The sequence below is a fragment of the Gavia stellata genome, chromosome 2 (assembly GCF_030936135.1).
Source record: "Gavia stellata isolate bGavSte3 chromosome 2, bGavSte3.hap2, whole genome shotgun sequence".
Classification (NCBI taxonomy): Eukaryota; Metazoa; Chordata; class Aves; order Gaviiformes; family Gaviidae; genus Gavia; species Gavia stellata.
In genome coordinates, this window is record NC_082595.1 from 27,087,901 (window position 1) to 27,112,597 (window position 24,697).

Below are 24,697 nucleotides of genomic sequence, written 5' to 3' on the forward strand. Positions count from 1 at the left end.
TTGGACAGTTCTTCTGAGGTTGTTGAACATCTTTCCATGTGAAAAGGGAGAAAATATTGATGTGAAACTGAAAGATGAAGAGATTGAAGAGTCACTCAGAGCAAAAGCACTTCAGAGTTTCTCTCATTACTTCAAGAAGTCTGGAAATTACTGCAAGGCCATCTGTCTTGAATACTACACATCCTAATATTTAGCCAGCATTTCTGTGGCTGTTCTTCAAGGGTCATGTCCTCTAAAGTAGTCTGATTTTACCTGTTAAATACTCCAACAGATAGGAAATATTGCAAACAACTTTTTTTTTCCCCAGCAATAGACTTTGTTCTTGACACTAAGAAATTATAATGGTGGTAGTACCTGTATCACAAATTAATAGAATAGTTGAGGTTTGAAGGGACCTCTGAGGATTGTCTAGTCGAACCCTCTGGCACAAAGCAGAGGCAGCTAGAGCAGGTTGCTCAGTATCGTGTCCAGCCACGTTTTGAATATCTCCAAGGATGGAGACCTCACAACCTCTCTAGGCAGCCTGTTTCAGTGTTTGGACACCCTTGCAGTAAAAAAAGGTGTTTCTATTTTTAAATGGAATTTCCAGTATATCAGTTTCAAGAGGCCCACTACCTCTTGGTCTTTACACTGGGCATCACTGAGTCTAGTTCTGTGTTCTTTACTCCCCCTCCCAATTCAGGTATTTGTACATAGTGATAAGATACCCCCTAGCTTTCTGTTCTCCAAGCTGAACAACCCCAGCTCTCTCAGCCTCTCCTTGTATGACACATTCTCCAAGCCCTTCATCATTGTCATGGCCCTTCACTAGACTTGCTCCAATATGTCCACATCTCTTGCACTGGGGAAGCCAGAACTGGACACAGAACCCTAGATGGGGTTTCACCCATGCTGAGAAGAGGAGAATAATCACTTCCTTTGACTTGCTTGATCCTTTCTTGATCTATCTGTGTATACTGTATCATGACTTGTTCAGGTAACAAGGGCTAGGCTGAGACTAATTTACCAGTTTTTAATTTTAGTATACTGGCAGCATACTAACACCTAATTTCCTGAATTCCCTACCCCAGTATCACTTCAGTGGGAGAAAACTTGGGGATTCATCCTCCAAAGGTACTTTTCTATGTAAAGTTTCTGTCAAGGCAGGCATAGGATATACGAATATAATTACAGTAGTAAATTTTGCTTGTGTAATTCTGTCCTGAGGAGATGGAAATTTTCAAGATACTAAGATCAGAAAATTGTATCAATTTTTAATCTTAGAAGACTCATCCGGACATGGGATGAGGACTAGGAAAGATCCAACTAACTGCAGAGATTTCCACTTAAGTATGGCAGGTGCTGTTGAGAAGAAAGATTTGCTTTTGGTTTTGTGTTAGGGAGTAGGTGTAAATGGGACATTTCTTCACTTCATCTAGAACATTCTTACTCAATGGAGAGTTAAAAGAAAAAGAAAGCTTCTGTTTCTTTTTAATCAGTAAAAACTCTCTTGGCAATGGATAAGATCTACAGATTTTAGAAATTGGAAAGATGCCAAGAGAGGTAGCATTGTTCCAGTGGTCATGTTATCAGAGCCACGGCGATCTAGGTATGCAAATGACATGACTTTGTAGGAAGATCTATTTTTTTTTATTCAACTTACACTTCAAAAAACTCATGTATTCAATTTACACTTGTAAATTGTAAACAAGTTTTTTGTAAAAGTAAACAAGTTCTCATACTAAGAGTTTTTAAATTAAGTTCTATTATTTCTGGCCAATCGGTAAAGTATAATCTCTTTTGTTCAACTGAAAGGAAATCACTTGAAAATTTTTCATAATAGTTAAAGAGGAGAAAATATTTTAGCAAGGAGCATAAAGCTAAATGGTTATTTGCAAATTCTTTAGAATAAATAGCAGTAGTAGTCTCTCTTCTGGCCTTCTACATGTAGTGAAGTATTAAAGGACTTATCACAGGAATCTATTATATACATACATGCTCAAGCTGTTAGCGTTTCTCCACCAAATCCCACAGGCAAAGGTTAGGAAGACTCACTATTCCTTATTTAAGCCATTATTCTCAGATTGTGTATGCAAGAAAGTAACAACTGGCAAAGATACAAAGGCTAAGCATGATCCACTCATGGGTAGGCCTGAGCAAAACTCAAGAAATGTGGTTTACACTCTCCACCAAAATCAAGAGGTCCGAGTATATGGTGCAAGTTCAGAATCAAAGCTGAGTTTCAAGTTACTAATTTTGGCTCTGGTATCCAGAATTCTGATTTATATGTATTTTAGATTACGATAGAAAAGGAATAAGGCTGACAGGCCTTCTGCACAGGTTTTATTGCAGATTATTTCTCAGAATTTTTACCAGTTAGCTTTACAGTTAATGTTTACCTATTCTCTAATTTGCAGATGGATAATAAAAAGCAGCTTTTATATCACCCTCCAACATTTGTGTTAAGAGAGAACATATTCAATAGATACTTCTCATAAAAGTAATAATTATGATTGCATTAGCACCTCTTTGAATATCACTGCTATTTATTTCCTTGAATTTTAGCTATTATATAGCATTATAAATTGAACAAAATAGTATATTATACCAGAATTTGGTATTAACTATACCTAAAAATCAGACAGCATAAATCTGACAGAAATTACTGCAAAAAATACACCGCTTTAGTTTAACTCTTTTCCCCATTTTGCCAGAGTATGAACTTACCCAATATTTGGTCTTACCAAAGTTCATAAGGGCCATTTTTCCATTTCAAAACATAAATCTTACATTTCCTAGTTAGTTTTTTTTCCTTAAAACAGAAACTTTGCTCTGAGTTTAGATCAGTTTAGGAGTGTGGAGGGTTTTTATTTTTGGGGGTTTTTTGGATTTTTTTGGATTTTTTGGATTTTTTTGGTCAACTTGCTTTTTCAAAGTTAATGTTACATATTTAAAAGCATTGAGTGACTTGTCTAAAGAATATTGTCAAAAGTAACTGAAACAAAAAGGATACACAGAGATACCCAGGTTAATAACAACTATCACATTCCTTTGAAGCTGAGTCATGTATCAGAAGTCAGGTACAATCTATAGTCTTTGCAGAAAAACATTACGACATTGCATTGTAATTGCCAGTTTTTAAAAAAAATCACAAGAAATATTTGAGGAGAAGATTTGAATCTTAGTGGTAGAGTGGAGGCATGCACTTCAGACATCTGGGTGCCTTTTGCTCTTGCAAATGGCATTTTGAAGTTTTTGAAAGCATTTACATAAGTCTTTTTAAGATAGAGACAGGATGGACAATTTACCAGGAGTCAAATTAAGAAAGTATACATGTTTCATGTTGTGATGTAAAGAGATCTGAAAAGGCCAAATCCATAGATCAAAGATAATTCTTTGATACAATTTTTAATCCATTTTTATACACTTATTTTCACAATATAGTGAAGACATAAGCAGAAGCAGGCTTATCTTGTTTCAAACAGTGATATTTTAGCTACAATCTCAGCTGCTAAGAGGCTACCTGCTTTCAAAGTAAACATTCACTTATTTGCAAATAAGTATATTTCTCATCACAACCAATATGGCCTAATCACATACAGCAAATTGACAACTCCACTGAATTTTACCTACCTTCTCCGTCTCTAATTATAGTTGCCACCTGAAAGCATTGCTATTAGGGAGTTTGTAAAAGCGCATTAAAGTAACTCTTCCATACATAGTTCCATCTGTTAAGACTCTCCTATTAAAATTGTCTAGATCTTAATACATAGATGATGATCAACACATATTTAAACAACTTTTTATAAAGCAAACTACACAACGATGTGTAAGAACTATGTGACTATACCATGCTGTGCTGCAGCAACAAAGTCCTCAGTTGATGCAATACCACTTAATACTATTTAAAAAATCATTGAGGGCTTGGGCCTTTCGTGGGGTGTGGGTTTCTTCGTTTATAAAAAGTCACTAAGATGTATACAGTAACTTTGTGGTTTAACAAGACTTTAATTCCTCAGTAAACAGGAATTGAGCCCTTGGGACTGTGGCTTTTGAAATTAGGGTGTGTTTAGGTTTGGAGACTGCCCAAATTTCATTCACATTTAAGAAGAGAAAGCACCATGCCAGACATATGCAATCAGAAAAAATGATTACATTCTGAGGGAAGACTGTAAAACAAATGCTCCCATATGTTCCATGGAGATCAAATAGAAAGGCTGAGAAATAGTGCAGTGGTATTTAAATATCCAGCAAAAAATCCTAATCCAATAATAAAACCTAAGAAATAAAAATTAAGTTAATGGCTACAAAGCAGCCGAATGGGTCAAAGTTATCCCCACTTACAATATAGGATGAGGCTGAGAAACAAGGGAGGAGTCAAACATGACAGGATCTCTGGTACCACCCATTGCTTACACTTTTTTTATTGAACGATATTGTTATAGTTAGTGAAGCTACCAAAGGAAGCAAATGAAAGCTCTGATGCATTTTGACCAAAAACTGAAAGTAAAAACAGAGAATAAAATTCCATTTAAAAAAAATGCTTCTTTCAAGACACAGATTTATCAAACAGACGATCCAGGATTAAAATTCAGGTCCCCTTATGTAGCTCCTCCCAAGTAAACTGGGGTTTTTTTTCTTTGTTTCTTTTTTTGGTTGGTTTTGGGTTTTTTTGGCTGTCTTGTACCCAAGCAAATATAGTGATAAAGTTGGGCTGATCTGTCTTCCATTCAAAGCAAAGCAATGTATTATAGTCATTCCAACACTTTTAATCTTGCCTGAGATTAACATATGATATTTTCCTCAATCAGGACAATATTTCCTAGACGTTTTCTGTAATTAGGGAAGGTAATGACAAAAGGAACACAATGGCATTTGGTTATTTCAATGAACTGCAAATTTGCAGGTAATCCATTTTACTGGAACTGTGAAGTATATTAGAGATGACATTAAGAAAGCATTTGAAAAGTATCCTATTAGTACATTAGCCACATAGGACTAGTTTTTTAAACCAAAATAAAAAATTCTTATGCAATATAAAAGAGGGAAGTATGTAAATACCGATCATGGGGCAGTATCTATTCCATACTTCCCACAATCTCTCACAATCATGCATATGTAATATATAAAATTACTTCAATTTTTTACATGCTAAAGAATGTATGGGATGGGATATAGCTGTGCAAGGGAGCAGATGAAAATAATGCAAAATAAAAATAACACAGTCCAAACCAGAAATGCTGTGGCATAGGGATGAGAAGTGTTTAACATATAAAGACTTGGGGGTAGTTAGAACAGGTAGGTTTCCCATTTGACCATTATCTTCCTGAGCAGTGTTAAACAAGTTAATTCTTCAGGGATGAAGTAGGAGTAGAAGTGCTTCTTAGTTCTTGTCAGATTTTTGGTTTTTGTTTTCTTTAGCTTTTTGGTTTTTCTATTAAGTGGATGAGAGCTTAGTATCTCTCTCTTCAGGCCCCAAAGTGGATTATTTATGAGAAATTTCATAAATCAACAAATCATTCCAAAGTAGGCCATAAAAAACTAGTCTGAAAACCAAAAATCTGAAAGGTGTAAAAGTAATTAACACATTATCAAAATTAAAACATGAGGGAAATAAAAAGTCCAATACAATAGCATACATTGGCCTTCAATGCCATTCTGTGGCTCACAGCTTTACCTTTCAGATTTTCAGGTTTTTTGGAGGGTAAATAGAAAGCCTCTTTGCTATTTCCAGAGATGCCAAGCCAGACTTCCATGTATTCAGGCAATGTGCTTGGATAAGGGGGTAATGCTCACTGGCCTCAGCTGAAGGCAGAAACATGCTCCTGAGATCCACTTTTTTGAATTTTACATGTGACTGGATTTGTAAAGTTTTAGAACATGCCTGAGTATATTCTGAATCCCTGATTTTGCATACCTAGTGGTCAAACACTCTCTGATTATTAGTACCAGACATTTATGAAGCCCCTGGCAGTTTATACTTCTTTTTATTACATTAACTTAGAGCAAACCTTTTCCTTTCAAAGACTTAAAAATTATTTTAGAGGAATCCCTGAAGTAATAATAATTAAAAGCTACAGTTACACAAAAGGAATGAGTGTTGTTATTAAAACAATTTTCTTTCCCTTGAACAGCATTTTTATATTAGTGAAGTTGCAAAGTGAAGCCAAAGACCTGGAGTGCAAGGTCTGATACCTATTCACTAAAGACTGCCCCATCCAGGAAGCAAAAAAAGGAGCAAAACCAATTTTTGTTTAGTCATTTAGAAGTTGACTATGTTACTTATATAAAAATATATGCACTATATAAAAGACACAATGGCAATTAATACAATTTAAGTCTTATCATTATTTTCATTGCTTTGGGGAAAATAAAGTCACTTCAAAATAGGACATGTTCTACAAGCTTTCTGAATATTACTGTTGCAAACCAAAGATACCTCACATGGACCTACAGTATTCCTACTTTATATGGACTTCCTCTGATTACTCACATTCTCATACAGGGCTTGAAGGGTCTCTAGGTCAACCACAGAGTTGTCCAAGTTCACAACAGCTATAAAAAAGACAAAAGAAAAAAGAATTAGTTGTCAGGATGATAATGCAGCTGTGAAAGAAAGACTGAGCACAATACCCAGCAATAGTTTTTATGACCTACTGATCATACAGTTTAAGGATTTTAACTTTATTAATGCCTTGAATAGTGCTGTTCCTAAGACTATGGGCTAGAAACCTGGTAGAGCCAGATGTCAAGTTTTAAAGAATTCGTCTCCCTCCCCCCAAACACACAAACATGATCCCACGAGTATGGCCATAGCCAGAGATCAGAGATAAGCTTTACATCAGACTTTCACGGTCCGACTGAAAGCATTATAAAAATTTGTAAATCTGCACCATAGCCCCACACACACACTCTCACACAACAAAGCTTATTCCTGTCACTGGTTGGCTTCAGTCTTAAACTGATTAATCCATAAGTCAGCCAGTTAACTTCAAGACACCTGACAAGGGTCAAGTCCTTCTATGCACTAAGCCGACAGGTTTAGTACAGATACAAAATATGCCTTTCCTGTTCCCAACCAATTCTGGTGCCACACACATACTGTATTTTTTCAGCATCAAAAAGCCAGTTCAACAGCACAGAGGGAGTGATTTTCATCTACCTAACCTGGACACACACGAACAAACAAACAAAAAAAAAATCATTAAGAGGGGCATACTTTTAGGAACACAAACCTGGCTCCTCACTTATATTAGGAACATTTCATGAGGCATAGGAAATGTTTGTGTAAATTGGTGGAAAATTATTCTCTGCTAATACAAAGAATCATTTTAAAAAGAGTACTTTTCAGTCTTCCTCTTACATATTTTTTGCAAGCACACTGTTCACTCGTTTAAAAGCCACGTAAATCCAGCTTTCCTCATCCAGATTATAAATCTTGAAAGAAATTTAGAATGTTGCATTAGAACATATGTGATAGTAATAAGTTATTTTTATCACACTATACCAGTGTTTTTTCCCATTCTGCCCTTCATTAATTTGTGCCCCTTTTTGTAATGGGCTCTGCATGTGTGTGTGTGCACTTATTCAATAAGTAGAAGAATCCCCTAGGCAAGATTAAGCTAGAAATTATAACATTGATCAGGGATAGAAAGCCAGCACTAGGTTACTTTATGTCTTATAAATCCATGTCCCTAACTGTCACAGAGAAATTCTGTATATACACCTAAAGACTACAGACAATATAATTCAAGCTCATTTGTTTCCGATTGCTCTAAAGCATTTAGAGATACCACTCTGAGTCTGGGACTCATCATGTTTCTCCTTTCCAGGACTAAGACATAGTTTTAGTTACAGTATAAGAAAATTATAAACAAAGAAGTGTTGATCTTGATTAAAATAAGCAGGCTACACTGTATCTCTAAGCAGGGCATGAAGCTAAATTGTAGGACTGAAACACAAAATAATTAGGTAATTATTTAATTTTCAGAAATAATATTAAAAAAAAAATCTTTTTTTTCCATTTTTCCCTTACCAGAAAGCAAGAGAATCTGAAAGATAATGGCAGTGTAACAGTTAACAGTTCAGGAAGCAACATGGGTTTTGTTTTGTTTTGGGGGAGGGGGCGCGTGCAAAAATCTGCTACTAATTATTTGGGATATTTTAAAACTCCTTTTTTTCTTTTTTTTTTTTCCCCTGAGCATAATAAGTGTTGCAACAGAGACTTAAAGATGATCTCTCAACAAGGTACTATAGTATATGTTGTATTTTATAATCTCTGTTGCTCAATAGGACTATCTGCATGCTTAAAAATATGCCAAATTTGCCTTGTAGAACTGGAGACCAAAATTAACATGCAAATAGAAAGTGGGTCTAGATTGGTTTGAGAGCTTTAAAGAAAACACATATGTCAAAGCCTATATACAGCTTTATTAAAACCAGGTTATATTATGAAACTCAGTTTGTACTATCCCTACATTTCATCATTTCTACGCTTATGCAACGTTTATATATGAACACATTCACAACCCTTCAACTATTTATTTTGAATTGTGGCTGTCTTCTCCCTGCTCAGCCCTCCTCCCCTTCCTTCCCAAGACTGTCTACTGCACTAAGAAATATGACATAAGTTCCTGCTCTGACTTTTGCTCAATGTTAAGATCACCCACGGATTACTCAGGGAGCAATAGAACACTTTTGTTTGAATGCTTGCAGGAGATAAGAGAACGCCTGGCAAACACAATGGTGCCAGGCCTGTGTACTTTCAACAAAACAGGTATGCAGAAGAGTGTACATACTTCAGGGAGCTGCTTAAAACAAATCAGTCTGAAACAAGGACTTGGAGAAATTAGACCCTAGTATATATGTTTCAAATCCCCCCTCCGAAGACAAATATATTTCTGTATATTTCATCTAAAGTTGTATATGTTCATAAATAGCACTGTAGCACCCCACTAGGATTTTTCAATGTTAACCATAGGTTTGCTCCCCCCACTCCAAGGAATCAGGAGATGAACTTCTGTTCCTTGGCAGTACTGCATCATTGTCATGCGGAACATGATAGTTGGCAAAATAAATCACAACTGTTGCATATTTAATTCCATTATCTAGACAATTTGAACTGATAAAAACAATGATGTTTCCTTATGCAGCCAAGCTTAGTAGCTAAACATGCTCCTCCCTACAATCAGCATGACTACACAAATATCTAACTGAAGGATTCCATATGTCGTGGCAAAATAACGATGAAAAGTGTAGACAAACATTAATTTCCTCGTGTGAAAACATTGAGCTATGCTACAATTCCAGTATACTTTGATGCAAACATGTGGAGAAGGGTTTATAATAGTCTTGCAGTCGCTGGATATTTTCACCCATGCCACTATTTCAGAAAGTTATTTTTTTGTTTCAAAGTTGATGTTTCCATTTCCTGGTCTTGACTACTATGAAACAATCTTTAATAGCCAGCACATCATCCAGCCTTTCTGATATGTTCATAAGACAACAGTGAAGAATATCTGTTGGCTTTTACTCTAATAGGAACCACTTTCTTTTAATCACATCAGACTCAGGCATTTAGTTCTTAACTTCAAGATTTCATAGACTTGTTATTTTCTTGCATACCTATTGCCACTGCTGCCAATAAAACCAGCAAGCCAGCACCAGTTTCAAGCCCTAGGACTGTAAAATTACTCAATGTACATGTATATAATTGTGTGTATATACACACATAAATAGATATGATTAAACCAAGTATGCCCAGATACACACACAAATATGCACAGATAAAAATACAAGGAACTACAAACCAACGACTTTTTTTTCTTTTAAGCAAGCACTGGTCAACAGATGTTTACAGAAAATCCACCTGGTAAAAAGAAGGGTTGAAAAACAATCGCAAAGGGCTGCTTGACACTATAAAGGACAGAAGAGGGGAAAGTGATTTCAGAGGATTTGTAGCCAAAATAAAGACTTCAGGCATCTCTTGTTGGTCCTGAACTTTCCTGATATTCCTATTGTTTTGGTCACAATCTACATGGAAATCTAAACCGGTATCTTTGGGACAGAAATTATATCTTTCTTATGCAACTGCAGAATATAGAAATTTTAGCAGAATGGAACAGTTTCCATTCCATTCTGTATTTCTACAATATAAATTGAATCAGAAAATAAATTACGCAAACTCACAATAACAAAGCTAACTTAGATACTAGTTTCAAACTGGAAGGACTATAAAATATATGCAGCGAGACAAAGACTTACTATTCTTACTAATAACAATTAATTTGCAAGTCTGGCTAGGCACCTTACAAGATACTTCACCTGACAGGAAGATAATATTACTGCTAAAAAAAAAGTGAGATTAGTGTGAAGCACACAACAATATTCAGAGGCATACTTGAACTCTGAGAACAGACAGACCTTCTCCCATATACATAACATAGGAACCCATTTAGAACACAGACACAATTGGAAAAAAAAAAACTAACACAAAAAATATGCCCAACACAATGAATGATCACCACCCACATGTCTTCAGGGGAACACAGTATGTAACCAAGCCACCAATGAGATCAAAGTTTTTACCAGCAAATATAATCCTGAAGAAGAAATGCTTGAGAAAACACCAGCAGGAAGTTGGAGGATGCATAGTGTATTCTCAGGAAGACTATAGAATGAAGTAGCTGTAATGTTTTTTATTCTAAGACAGGTCGTTACTGTTGATTATTCATATATCTAGGACCAAGAAAACTACCAGCTACCACTAGAACAGAATTGATAGGCAATATAGACACAGCAAACCTATACTTGCCTAAGACCATGAATCTAAATCCACCAATAGTATCGCTTACATAAACTGTTAGAGAAAAGACAACTTCCTACAGCTACCCAGTGCTTGAAAACTCTATTGTGCTTGCAAGTCCAAAACTCTGGAATTTCCTTTTAAAATGAAAAGGCCAAAATTCAAAATTTCCCACTGAGGAGAATGTCAGGAAAAAGAAAAAGAATTATCAACCCGATCCTTGGGATACAACTCTTCTGTCATAAAACTCTCATTAGCACAATCTCACTTGCGGATGACTTTCAGAAGACTGGTATTCAGTCCAAATCTTGGTCTTACGTCTCCCCTTTTCTCAGGGCAGGTTTCAACTGACACTCCATTTCTCTGGCCTTTCCAAGTATGCTTCCTAAGCTTTTCTGTCTCCAGACTCCATCTAAAAGTGAGTGTCCTTTTCTTGAGACCTCCTAGAAGCACTGCTGTGTCCCCAAAAACTGATTGAGCAATTTCCAAATCCTGCTTGACTCTTAACAGATTACAGTTTAGCTCCTCAGAAAGAAGCAGTAGCTGAAGCAAAACCACCTCAAATTTGCAAAAGGAATTCTGAACCAATGCTGCTATACTCAGATCCATGCTACAGGGAGACAGACAAACAAACCACCCACCCAACTTCTTCATGCTGATTTCTACCACAAGTGACTTCTCCATGACTCTCAAAAATCAAGCAGTATCACTCCAAGAGGCCACTCCTGCACATCTTTGCCTCTTCGCTTTCACAACTGCTCTTTCTCCAGAAGAGCACCAAAAGTCTTTGCAAGACTTCACATCTCCTCTATCAAATGGTGGCAACAGACAGTCACTTCAGCAAATTACAAAGGCAGACTGATTCTTCTCCACTGAATGAAGGACCTCCTACTTCTACAGCAGATAATCACAGTACTTTTATAGCACAGTTCTGTGTGGGGTGCAGTTTTGGGGGTTTCACAGCTGTTCTGCCCATCGTGTGATTCTAACATGCAAGATTACAGGATACTGAGAAGTTACAACTTCCACGGTACTTTTTTCTAACTTTCATTCCTGGATAATTCTGCTCCACATTAACAATTAAACCATCTATACCCCAGGAACATTACTCCAAGCTGAAGAGTGAAAGAAATAGAAAAGGCATCAACCAGCCTTACAACAAAAATGGACTTTGTTTTTATTACAAACCTGTATCTATATTACATGGAAACCGTAAGCTGTACATAAATAGAGTCTCAAAATTACTACATAATACTGTAGCATTAAAAATCATTCAACCTTCTAAAATGTCTTCAAGTAGTTGTACTTGAAAATTTGATGAGACACATTCATTTTCAAATATCTAAAAAGGATAATTGGATGAAAAAAAGCACATGAGTAGGTCAAATACTTCACAATGTACGATCTTCCTTGAATGATTATTTCTGAGTGAATTAAAAAAGAAAAATAGCTGCTCCAAGAATAACGTAAGGTAGTAAACTTCAAATGGTCAAAACTCAACGTCATTAGAAAACTAACATACTGGCAAAACGTTAAGCAATGGAAAATTCTGATACAAGAAACACAAGTTAGACAGTATATAGCCTGATCAACTTATGAAATGTTTCTGACAACAAATTAGAGAAAAAGAACAAATAAACTTGTTTGTTTGTTCACTGAATACAGAACGGAAGCCTTCACTGACAGATGTCTTTGTAAGAGAATGCAAGAACACCACACACGCAAATACAAGCAAACCAGAAATAAAAGTCTCAATGTAGACAATTTCTTCAGGTTCCTTGGAATGACTGACAACTAAAGTGCTCAATTCAGAATCAGAAGAAAACACATCTGCCTCAATGTTCTCATCAACAAAAGAGCCAAGAGAGCCTTAGAACAAGATCAAAGTGCAGTGGCTTCCTTTGCTGCTATGAAGATTATGGCATGATGCAATATCAAGCTACTTGCAAAGTAAACCCAGATTCAAAACCAACTGAATGTTTATATTTAAAAAACAACTAAACTGCAAAATTTGCGGTCTTTTATTGCAGTCTTTCACTGGTTACATAGTAAACCCACAACTTCAAAAATTGCTATCCTTTGCTCTTCCCCCCCCGCCATGTGAGCTTGTTGGCATCATTCATCTAACACAGGCCTACTGCACAAGGTCATGTTTTTGTCTGTGATACTTCCAACAACTTGACAACTACTGCTATTGTCTTGAGATTCTTCTTTATCTCAAATAATAGAAATGTGAATCTCCTAAAGAAGAAAGTTAAATCCCAAATGGGCCTCTCTGAAATAAATATTATGTTTGCATAAATATGGAAAATTCAGTGCTAAAACCAAATGTCCCTGTGCTAATGGGAGCTGCAGCAAAACACACAAGGATCACAACCGTATAATTTTTAAAGTTTCTCAGAAAATAAGTGAAGTAAAAGAATTTTTAAGCAGGAGTATCTGGACTTGCACAAAAAAACCCTGTTGATAATGGGTAGGTAGGGGATGGCTGCACTGGGTAGAGTTAGCATAAATGAAAACAATTTCATATTATTACCTACCTGCTTACTCTCAGTACCTTTGTGATATGTTTATCTATTAGCAAATACTCTAACCTTCTCAGGATGAAAACTTTAAGTGCACAAAGCACAATGGAGATTGGATCTTCACACAACTACATACGGCATGGATCAGAGGCAAGAAACAGCACTTAGAACTGCTTGCACAGTTTTACTGTGGCAGTAATTCACCTTGATCTAAAGCTTATGTAAGAAACCAGAACAGTATACAAAATTTCCAAGCAGAAGCCATGGATTAAGCTTAACCATTGCTTCAGATTGTTTTTAAAGGACTTTAAAAATTTTAAACACCTTCAAGAACATGCAGTCACATTTCTGGGAAGCAATAAAATAAGAATCAATTAAGCAAGAATATGCATTTGCAAAATTTGAAGTAACAGAAGTAGGAGACTTGATCAAAAAGACTGGCTCTTTAGTATCCCTTTTTGTACTGGTTCTTCTCTTATAAACACAATTCAAATTTTTAGACATTTGTCCTTACCATTCCTATTCCCTAATGTTATATCCCTAATATATAGCGATAAAATTGTATTGATAGAACTTTTTTACATACATATAAATATATATATACACACATACAACAAAATATATAACTAGATTTTATGTATAGCTATACAAAGGTAATATAAACAGTTACATTACGTACATTTCAAACAATTGCCTACTATGTTAAGGACAGCAGTTACTGATTATGTGAAGTCTAACTTCATACACCTATACAGTTTGTTTATAAAAAGTGTGCAAGTTCAGTTCTTAGAGAACAAATATATTTTGTTTAACTCAGTATGTCGCCTTCTTGTCTAGGCAGGAAAAAAAATGGAGACCAATGCTGTAGTCCTTTCAGAATAAAATGTTTAAATACAAACATGATTGCCATTGTAGACTGTTTAATTTAGAGAGATTGTATTTCAGTTCTGGTTTTGAGAGGTTTGCTGATTTGACTATAGAGAGTACTTCAATGCTTATCTTAATTGTTTAGATAAGATTTGTTTGAATTTTAGCAGGTGAAAAAAACATGGGTGTGGGATATAGGAAGGTTGAGAAAAGACTGGCATTTTACCAGATTATGCTTATTTTAAACTATAGTGCATAGAGGAGCAAACAGTCTCAATGAACCTGCCAGGGTCTGGTCTTTGGGGAGTGAATTTGAAGTGCAAGATTGACACAGCATTCAAGATTTTCAACAAACTGGAAAGGATTACCACGATAACTCCCAAAATGCTGCTTAAGGCTTAGCATAGTACACAAATGCAAATGACATAGGACACATTTAAATAAATTTTAAAAAACCCCAACATTTGTGCTTTATGCTTATAGTAGGGGTTTGTTGCTCTCTAGGCAAACTTCCTGTCTCTTAAATGTATTTTTAAAAGTGTTTCAAGAACAAGATTTTAATTTAAAATTAATCATTGGCATATGGACATATTTTACATGTAAGAAATTCTGTTACAGAAAATAAAATTACTGCTATAAAACCACAATTCTATTGGCTTTTACTTCAACATCAGCTTGTACTAAGCTTTTTCACCTTCTGGTTAAGGTAGTATAGCATGCCACAGAGGTATTTCATTTAGACGTTCTCAAAAGGAAACTTGTCATACCTATCAAGTATATCACTTTTGGTGGGGAGACCACTAGAACAGGATATCCGAGGAATATCTTTTTGAGATGTTTACGTGACAGTATGTATTTACAGTGCACGTTATAAAAACAAACTGCACAAACACATCAGCTGCAAGGCACATGCAGTAAATCTGACATTGTGTATCAATCTGTCTGCAGACAGATATGATTTATAGCTTCGTATTCATGAGTCAAGTGAAATAAAATTTGGGTTTCCTGTGTGTTAGTGTTTGACTTTCCTTTTAGATCCACATAGGCTCTAACACTTTTCAATCTCTATTTAAGTGACAGTATGTCCGGGAGTTCCACAGGCTAACTGTGGTACCAGTGATGGTTGTAACTGTGACAGTCAAAGGATGTATGCATGTCAAACTTTGCAGAACAAGGTAGCACCTCTTACTGAGTGCAACTGGAAGAAGCTAGCAAGACTTGTTTGTATTCCAAACAAGTCTTCAGGCTTCAAACTAATCGAGACTTTTAATTATGATTCAGAAATCAAATTTGCTGGCTTTTGGTTTAATTGCACCTTACCTATTTTCATTAGAGCAGCTCAAAGTAAACAAAGCTATGGCTAACTCTTGAGAAGTCCAGTCCATAAGCAAAGAGACAAGCTTTTTCTTTTGTGCTTTAGGGAGATCATCCAAAATGATAAAGATAAACGAAATGCAGGAGGAGGAGGAAGATATTTATTTGGAATCATCTAGTAGTTCACTAGCAAAGATGAAACCTAGGTTTAAAGTCATGCAAAGTCAGGAATAATTTTAACCGAAATTTATTCTAACTATTGAAAGAATCATTTATTGCTTATTCTAACATCACAATCACTAGAAGGACACTAACTTTTTTGTATGGTATCTCTGAACTGTTTGCCTTACTCTGTGACCCCGAGCAGATCTGAACAGTCCCCAGTCTTTCCATGTTCCTTATACACATTGCACTCTTTAATAATTCTTCTAATCCACCATTAAACTTCTTGATTTTTTTGCTATTGTATTTGTTTGAGATGAAGTGACCCCAATTCATCCCTTATAATAATGGCAAGGATATACCAGTTTTAAACAGTTATATAGCACTCTGCATATTTATTTGATAAAGTTAGCAGGGTAGATACCAAATGTACATTTTTTCAAAAAAATATATTATCTATGTAAAGCAGCTAACTTAGGATCTTAGCTTTTGTGCTCTCAATTTACCTCCAGTTAGTATATAGTTAATGGAGCTCCAGCTGTGTCCAGTTGGCAATTTAGAATACTTACATTAAATTACTTAAGTGTCAACACTAAATGAGTTAACAACTGCCTAACTCATAGATCTGAAAATTTAATGGCTCATGAAACACTGCCAGAAAGGAGAGCATCTTAGGCTTCCATAGGAATCTGCTCTCAGCTTACTGCAACTAAATATATCTTTACCAGGACCGAAAAGAAAGATATTAAAAATAGTTATTAATCCTTAGTGAAGTCCATGTGGCAATGTTAATGGGAGAGCTGCTCTTTCCTGAGCAGACTCAAACTCACCCAAAGAACTGTCTTGATTACACTCTTAGTAATCATGATCAATGACTAACGTAAGACTCCTTGTCTCTCAAGGAGTGACTAGAAGTCAAAACAATCTTTGGACTAGAGCTGTAGCGGTGGAATGTCAAAGAGACCAAGAGAGAAATAGCTGAATAACCTCAAGAACATGTCTTTCTGTTGAGTTGCTTGATCTGTTTAGCTTATAGAGAAGGAAGTTAAGGAGCAACCTGATTACAGTTCTTACGCATACCTGCATGAGAAGATAGCCGAAAGCAGATGGCTCCATAATTTTGCAGACCAAAAGCAGGAAAGAATGAAGGATGTCTGTAAGTTAATCTGACAAAGTCACTGTGGAGAGAATATTTTAAGTGCTAAAAGTGAGGGAAATTAACCTTTTGAACAATGTTTCATGGGATACATTGAATTCTCCACCACTTAAAGTATTTGTATGAAATCCTAGACTCGCCAAAGTCAATGGCAAAACTATCAGTGACTTCAAAGAAAGCAAAAGGTTGAAGGGTCAGAATTTCAGCTGGAACTCAAGATCATTTATACTGCTAAAATGTTCATATTTATACAGACTAATAGCTCAAGGCAGAAATTAGCAGGCAATATTACATGACTTGCCTTATTTAGCAGCAAGACTAAATGCTTAGAATGCTCTTTCTAAAAATCTAAAGTTGAGCTGCGTGTTTCCCCATTGCTACATCCCTCTGAAGTTCTCTACTAGTTTTCTCTAACATCAACAAGCCTAAATCATTTTGCATAGACTACATGGAATGTTACTGCCTTTTGATGATTTGCAACAGAAATTACTGCAAGTTCTTTTAGCCATGAAGACCTGCATGATCACTCAGAAACAAGCTTTCCTTGCTTATGGTTCAAGCTAGCCAGTTGTGTATGATGGTATCAGTATCCGTAGTAGCAGAGCTAGTTAGAAAATGCTACGTGGAAACTTACAGGGATTCAGAAATCATGCAAAACAAGTCCCCATTTATCTATAATTGCTCTACAAGCAACTGTTGTAGTCACAAGTCAAAATACAAATTTTCTTGCTCAAGAATTTGAAACACAAAACATTTGAGGGGTTTCCTTTCAAAAGGAAATATGCCGTTCCCTCTGTCAGATGGTAATATCCTTCTGAAATAAAATCACATACTCTCAATTTATTCTCCAAATCAAATTAAAATTTTATTTTCGGCACAGCAGAGAGCAGTTTGGATGTAGCCTGGTATTCTACATGTCTGCCCAGTCTGATGTCTGGATAAACACAAGGTATTTCATCGAACTAACGCATGTTAAGCCTTTCACCAAATATTCTGAAGTTACAGTATTAAAGAGCTACAGATGCTAAAAAAATGATGTAATGATCTTGTGATATTTAGTCCACGTTCTAAGTGTGGCGGGATTATGAAAATAATACAGAAAGATTTTTGGCTAGGTAGATGACAGATGACACAGCTTTACTAATTCAAATCACAATACTGTGATAACTGAGGGCAGAAGGATGCATGTTTACGGTTTAAGTTCCATCTTCTTTCATGCTCCAAAGTGTTTCTCAAAAGCTGGTATGAATAACTCAAGGAAATAAGGGCTGGGACTGCAACAAAACCAAATGCCTGGTTTTGTGGAAAACCAAGATATATACATTCTAAGAAAAAGAAGTCAAATGTCATTTAGAATCACCTATGTGTATTTATTTCAGTATCATGACTGGATTCAGCCTACTGAGGACTTCAAGATTAGAAGAGGCACTCTATATTGCTTCAGTTCAATGCCATTGAGCTATGTTTTGTGTCCAGGTAGCTAAAAGCAAACACAGCTTCACTAAAAACAGAAAACACGTTACACTGAAATAGAATCTAACACATATTGCTTGGGGAGGTTTCCTGTGGAACAGCAGAACAACAGAAATAACCTTGATCTTTCATTGTCTAGGGATCAAGACAGAACAAGAGAAAGAAGACAGCAAAGTAGGAGAAACCCAGGTACCTCATAACGCGACAGGTACAGGAACACCAAAACAATGGCCCCAGCATGAGAAACAGCGGGCTCTTAGACTAAATGTTTTACGATTTTTGCAGTAGAAAACCATGATTTCCCCTGCACTGTTTCTTACCCTACCTACCATGGATGATGGGTGGGTACAGCAAACAAATCACTCCCATCTTTGCATCATCCTTCTTCTTACACTCAGAACTATTTTTTAAAAGAGGATGTTCACTGGGTGAGAAGCATGCCGAGAAGCAGCGCCTCAGCCAAAGATGAAAGCGGGGCGAAGCCACAAGGTCGAGCACCTTGCCCGACACAGCCAGCGCGGTGGGGCGGCGGGTTCCGCTCTGCCGCCCGCCGGGCCGGCATCTCCCGGGACGGGGGCGCGGAGCTCCCCCTCCCCGCCGGCGGCGCCCGGCGGCGGCAGCGCGGGCCGCTGTTGCCACCTGCTGCTGGAAGCGGGGACCCGGGGCCGCCGGGGCCGCGGGAGGCTCGGCCGGGGGGAGCCGGGCCCGCCTCGGGGAGGCGGCCGCCAACCGCGTGGGGCAACGTGCCCGGCGCCGGCGGCGAAGGCGGCCGCAGAGTGGTGTCTGAGGGGAGAGGCGTGCGGCAGAGGCTGGCGCGGCCCGTCACCTGGCAGGGATGGAGAGGAAAGTGGTGTGGCGGGGAGGAGAGAATTCCAGGTGTAAGCCAAGGGAGACGAGTCAGAAAAATGCCCCAGATAAGCAGGGCTCAGTAGAGAAAGTCCAGGCTGTGTATATGGTGTGTTTCCATATAGTTTCCGGGCATCTAACATTTGCAATGGGCAAATTTATATTTACTGATGGATTTAATGGCTGTTCCAAATGTAACAGGAGGAAGGTAATCCGTGTGACACTAATAATATAAGGCTGTATATGGTGCCATAATCAGTTACTGCGGAAGAGTGGCAACGGATACTGAAAGAAGCATGAGTCAGTTAAGATGAAGCGACCAATTCTAACAGATCTACCACATTCCCTACTGAGGGAGTTCACGCCTGAATAGAAAAAACACAGTCAGTACCCATTACAGATCACACAACAAGCATGTTAATAATGCCTTCTAAGTGGTAAAAGCTGTAAGATAATATGCAACATAGAAAAGATAACAGCAGAAGGTTTAATCTGTTAAGTATTTTTTGAGACATCATACGGAGTCTAAATTTTAGGATACTACAATTATTACTCAAAGCAACTAGGAGGAAATACCAAAAGAGGAGAAGCAACACTTGATTTACTTCTGAATAGTGTACAAAACAGTTGGAGACACCATAACAGTCTTAAATGAAATTTCTTTATAGGACAGGGGAAAAAGATTTTTAAAAGTAACACCATAAAATTAGACTTTACAAGGAGGAACTGCATTAAAATGAGAAGACAGTTAAAAGGGTAAAAAAGCTTGGAGGTCAGAAGGAAGCTTACAGACTCTATGTTAGAGGTTCAGAGGAAAAATTCAAAAGCACTCTTTTTTTCCCTAGTCTTTTCGCATCCCCAGTATTCCTACCCCTCAAAACCACATATATGATTAAACATAAGAGCATGGGGGACACCTGTAAATAAAAGATACTCTTCAAAAAGTGGAAATCGGCCAAAGAAAATAGAAAAGCAAAGAGTCTCTTAAGTTCAAGGAAATTGGAAAAGGTCTAAATCCAACTTGCCAAATGCATAAAGCTAGTAATAAAACTGCTTTCAAACACATCAGATGTATGAAGCCTGACAGGAAACAGTTGGGCATGCAGATAATCTGGCTGTAAAAAGAGCACAAAAGAAAGAGAATCAGAAAAGGTTAAACAAAGTATTTGTGTTACGATTCATAACCACAGAAAAGGTCAAAGAGGTTCTTAGACAAGTTCTATACTTCGAGTGATAACGTTTTGGGCACCGTCTCAAATTGAACAAGTTTCAGAACATACAAATACAAATTTTAAGAGGATTCCCGAGACAATGCTGGAAACTACAAACCAGTCAGTCTGACTTCTGTGCCTGGAAAATGTCTATGTATTATATGGAAGAACAGCTTTTTTAAAGAACATACAGATAAACCAATGTAACGAGAGAGAGAGGTAGCATGTCATTTTGTAGTAGATACTCATGAGCAAGAAATTAAATAGTACTGCTTTAATGGAGTCAACAAAGGCGCAGGTAAGAGTGATCAGACTGATACTGGATTTGCAAAATGCTCCTCACAATCCTTACCTAAGGCTTCAGAAAAAAATTATGCTGTCATGGGATAAGAGGAAAGGTCTACTCTGATTAAAAATAAAACCTGTTCAAAAAAATAGGAAATAATTTACAAAAATGAATGACCAGTTTTCAAAGTACGGAATTGTAGCAGGGGAGCCTTACTAGGATCTTTGCAGGTTCCTGCGCTGTTTAATGAACGTGAGGTTGTAATGTTGTTAGATAATAAGAGCTAGCCACTCTAAAGCTGACCACAAACATGTACAAAAGGATCTCTCAAATATTCAGTGTTAATTCATGTAAAGTATATTGAAAAAAAAGAACCCAAACTGTAAAAACGCTGTGATGGATACAAAATTAGCAACTACTGCCCCAAAAAAGACACTCAGATTTTTTTCATAGTTCTCTGAAAACATAGCTCAATAATTAGCAACAGTTAAAGGGCAAACAGAATGTCAGTAACAATACAGAAAAAATAGAGCCTGAAATAGAAGATGATGCGATACCATGGCATTGGCATTTGGCGCACATAAATCTTGATAATAACATACAGAGCTAGTCACCTCATTTGCAAGGAGAAGAGAGAGAACTATGGATCGTAGACTGGTGACAAGGAAAAAAAAAAATAAAAATCAACAGAATAGACAATGTGTATGAAAGTTGTTCCAAACAAACTTTTCAACTTGGAGAAAGATGACTACTGCAAAAAGTTAAAAAATAGAGATCTATAAAAATTACATAACGAGCAGTCAGTGCCACTAATCTTTCTTCCCCCCACCCACCGCCCCCGATTATCCACACAGGAGATCAGGTGCTAAGCTAGATAGACCTCAATTTGATCAAATATAGCATATAGTTTTAATTGCTTCCTTAAAAGAAGAATGATAAGAAAAATACAGTAAAAATAGGTACACTGGATGTTAAAAAAAAAAGGAATTCACCCTGCAAGTTTTACTAAATCCTCATTTTAACTACCTTGTATTTAAATTAAAATTTAACAGCTATATACATGTAAGTAGCATTAATTTTTTTAATACAAATTTTTTGTGTGTACAGATGTGTTCAAATGTAACACACATGGACAATTCACAAACAGATTGTTGTGGCAAACATCCTTTTCTTCTAAATCTTTTGACTTAATGATAAAATGTGTGACTGCATTATTGGAAGGTCTTAGTCAATTAATAAGCCTTTCTTAATTTTCATAATGCTAAAATCTCTGCGTAGTTCAGCAATGTATAAAAGGATAACCGGTGGAAAATATTTCTGCTGTGGAAAGGAGACCAGGTGCTCTTTTTCTCCCTCCCTCCTTCCCTTCCCCCAATTTTAGCATGGTACTAGTGCTAACAGCACACATTTTGTTGTTTTTATGCTTAGAATTTTGTAACCATCCCTCTTATGAGCAACTACACAGTACACAAATGAGAAATAACAGTACTGCTTTTTTTCTTTTGGGAGAACAGAACTTTCCTGAAACTTTTCTCTCAAAGTTTCAAAGTTAATCAGACTTCCAAGAAAAAAAATAAACTGTTTCAACTGAAACAACAGACAAACAATGCAGTTACAGTTTCTTACAAAACTTCTCTATTAAATTACATTCATATGTTCTTAACAACAACAAAAATCTTTAATTATCCAAACTATCCAATGTGGCAGTAATTAGCCTCTGCTGATTCAAATATTGTGAAAAAACACAATATGATTTTCCTCATTTAAAGAATCTAACTTCTTTAAAATGTATTTTGCATTATAGAAGACTGATTTAATTCTATAAATTTATTTTTAATTGTAAATTCCAAAACAATGTATCACATAAAACATTCAGTTCCTTTCTTGGTGATATGAATGTTTCTGTCCTTTGTTATCTTGACCTGTTGCATGCATACTTAAAGAAAATGATAACCGAGGTTGTATTTTTTCCTTAACAACTGCTGCTGTTGCTCTATTGGCCTCTGGTCACTGTGAACTAAACTTCAGAAAATCTCAGAGGATAGAAAGAGGACTTGAGGCATGCTTTCAATACTCAGGACTGGCTTTCAGGGCCTTCACCCACAGCTCAGGGGTTTATGCCATACCCATTAGAAACCCCACCTGTCTCCAAGGACCTTCGTTGTCCTTTCTCACTAGCTGCCTCTGGCACGAGGGGCCAGACAAGGACTCCAGCATTGCTTTTGGCTGCTCAGTTCAGAACACTGTGGACATACTAACAGCATCAAAGCAATAGAAACATTTGCAGCAATACATATGTGTGGCACTCTAATTTAATTCTAGTCTGTCTTTTATAAAAGTAATTTTGTGTATTCCAGTGTTTTCCTTACCAATAATTTCACAATAGGAACTTGTAAAGTCATTATAAGCAAATAAAATGTGTAAGCTTGCAATCTAACAGCAGACATAATGTAATCAATATGGCAGCATAAATCTAAGAAGAAATGGAGGAATAAGACTGAGGATTATGGTGTGAAGTTTTGAGGAAGTGCTAGTTCACAGGACAGAAAAATGCCGAACCAACCAATCTTTCCTTGGTGGTGAAAGAAGAATCATAAACACATGTTGGAAAGCCTATCAGAGGGGAAGCTTAAGCCATAATCTTTTAAATTTTCAGGTGTCTGAGTGCACGATATTTGATTAAGAATAAAAAATGTTTAAAGAATTTCAATTCTCAATTAATAAGCCAGAACTAACAGATAAAGCTTCAAAATTTGTAATTAACCTGCACTGACTGCAATCACTTTTATGGATCACTCCTTTAACAAAGAAATACAGACTTGCCACCTGACAGAAAAAAATGATATATATATATTTCTTACATACAGCATTTTTTTCATAACTTAAATTGACAGAAATAACAATTTTGGGCAGCTGGTTTACCTTCCAGTATAACAATGTCCAAAGAACTTTATCCAATCATGTATTGTTTTGTTCTCATAACTTGTTTGAACAGTAAAATGTCTTTTGGGAAGATACCCATTCTTGACAAATATTTCAGTATTATGAGTTGCAAATTATTATGCTTATACACAGACATTGTTATTAGGATAAATAATGCTCAAATCACCTCTGGATCTTCCAGAAGATAAACTAATCATGAGTCTTATTTTCCAGATGTTGAGTTATTCTTTCCTGATTGGTTTCTATTTAGAGCATCTCTTGGACCTATGACTGCTGAGACTGCGTGATGCTTCAATGTGTGACGAATTCCTGCACAGAACATTTAAATAATGCAGCATAGGAGACATTTTATTCTCCTCTTCCAGTGAAATAATTCAATTAACCTTCGACAAAGTCTTTCCTAGCTCATATTTTTAAGTGTGAGTGTGAGCAGTCAAGTAAGAAAACCAAACCAAGATTTTCTCATGTTCCTTTGTCACTAATAGCCAAAGACTGAAGAATAAACATTTATTTTGCCCTCTAACATTTAAAGTACATTCACTTCCTGCACATCTGTCTTGAATTCAGGGCAGAAGATATGTCTGTTGTTCAAACTTGTACTTCTGTAAGCAGAGCAAGATACAATTTTAGTAAAATAATCTCAAATCCAGGTTAAAAGGTTGGGCTTTACCAGCTGTGAGGTGAATCTGCCTGCCCTCTCCGTAACTATTTTTCCTATTAGTCTTTTATATAACCTCCTCTCCTAGTATCACTGACCAACAATGAATTGAGGGCTGTTGTAAAAAGAGCCTTGGTCTTCCATATGTTTGTGTGTTGGGGTTTTTTTTCCATTTATCAGAGTTGGACAGGTAGCTCCATCAAACTCTGTAGATTAGCATTGTCTCAGAGAGAGGGAAAAAATTACTTATTAAATGAGGATTTGAGAAAGGTGGTCCAAAATTCAGAGGTAGAAATCTCCAAACTACTTCCAACAGTGCCAGGGCAACCACAAGGTGCTATGCAAAAACTTACAGAACTATAGTTAGAGTATTGCAGCCATGCCAGAGGTAACACAGTGCCTGAAATGATAAACCCTGTTAAGAGAAACTTACTGAATTGGAAAAGATTACAGACAACTTCAAGAGACAGAGA

The 24,697-nt window shown here is 36.6% G+C and overlaps 1 protein-coding gene across 1 annotated transcript in view; it reads right to left on the reverse strand.

The window, feature by feature from the left end:
• The window catches only part of FMN2 (formin 2), a 164,368-nt gene that overhangs the window by 64,292 nt on the left and 75,379 nt on the right, over positions 1–24,697 (reverse strand). The window contains exon 9 of the mRNA XM_059835781.1: positions 6,473–6,534. Coding sequence (XP_059691764.1) covers positions 6,473–6,534 — 62 coding nt within the window. The remainder of the gene's footprint in view (positions 1–6,472; positions 6,535–24,697) is intronic.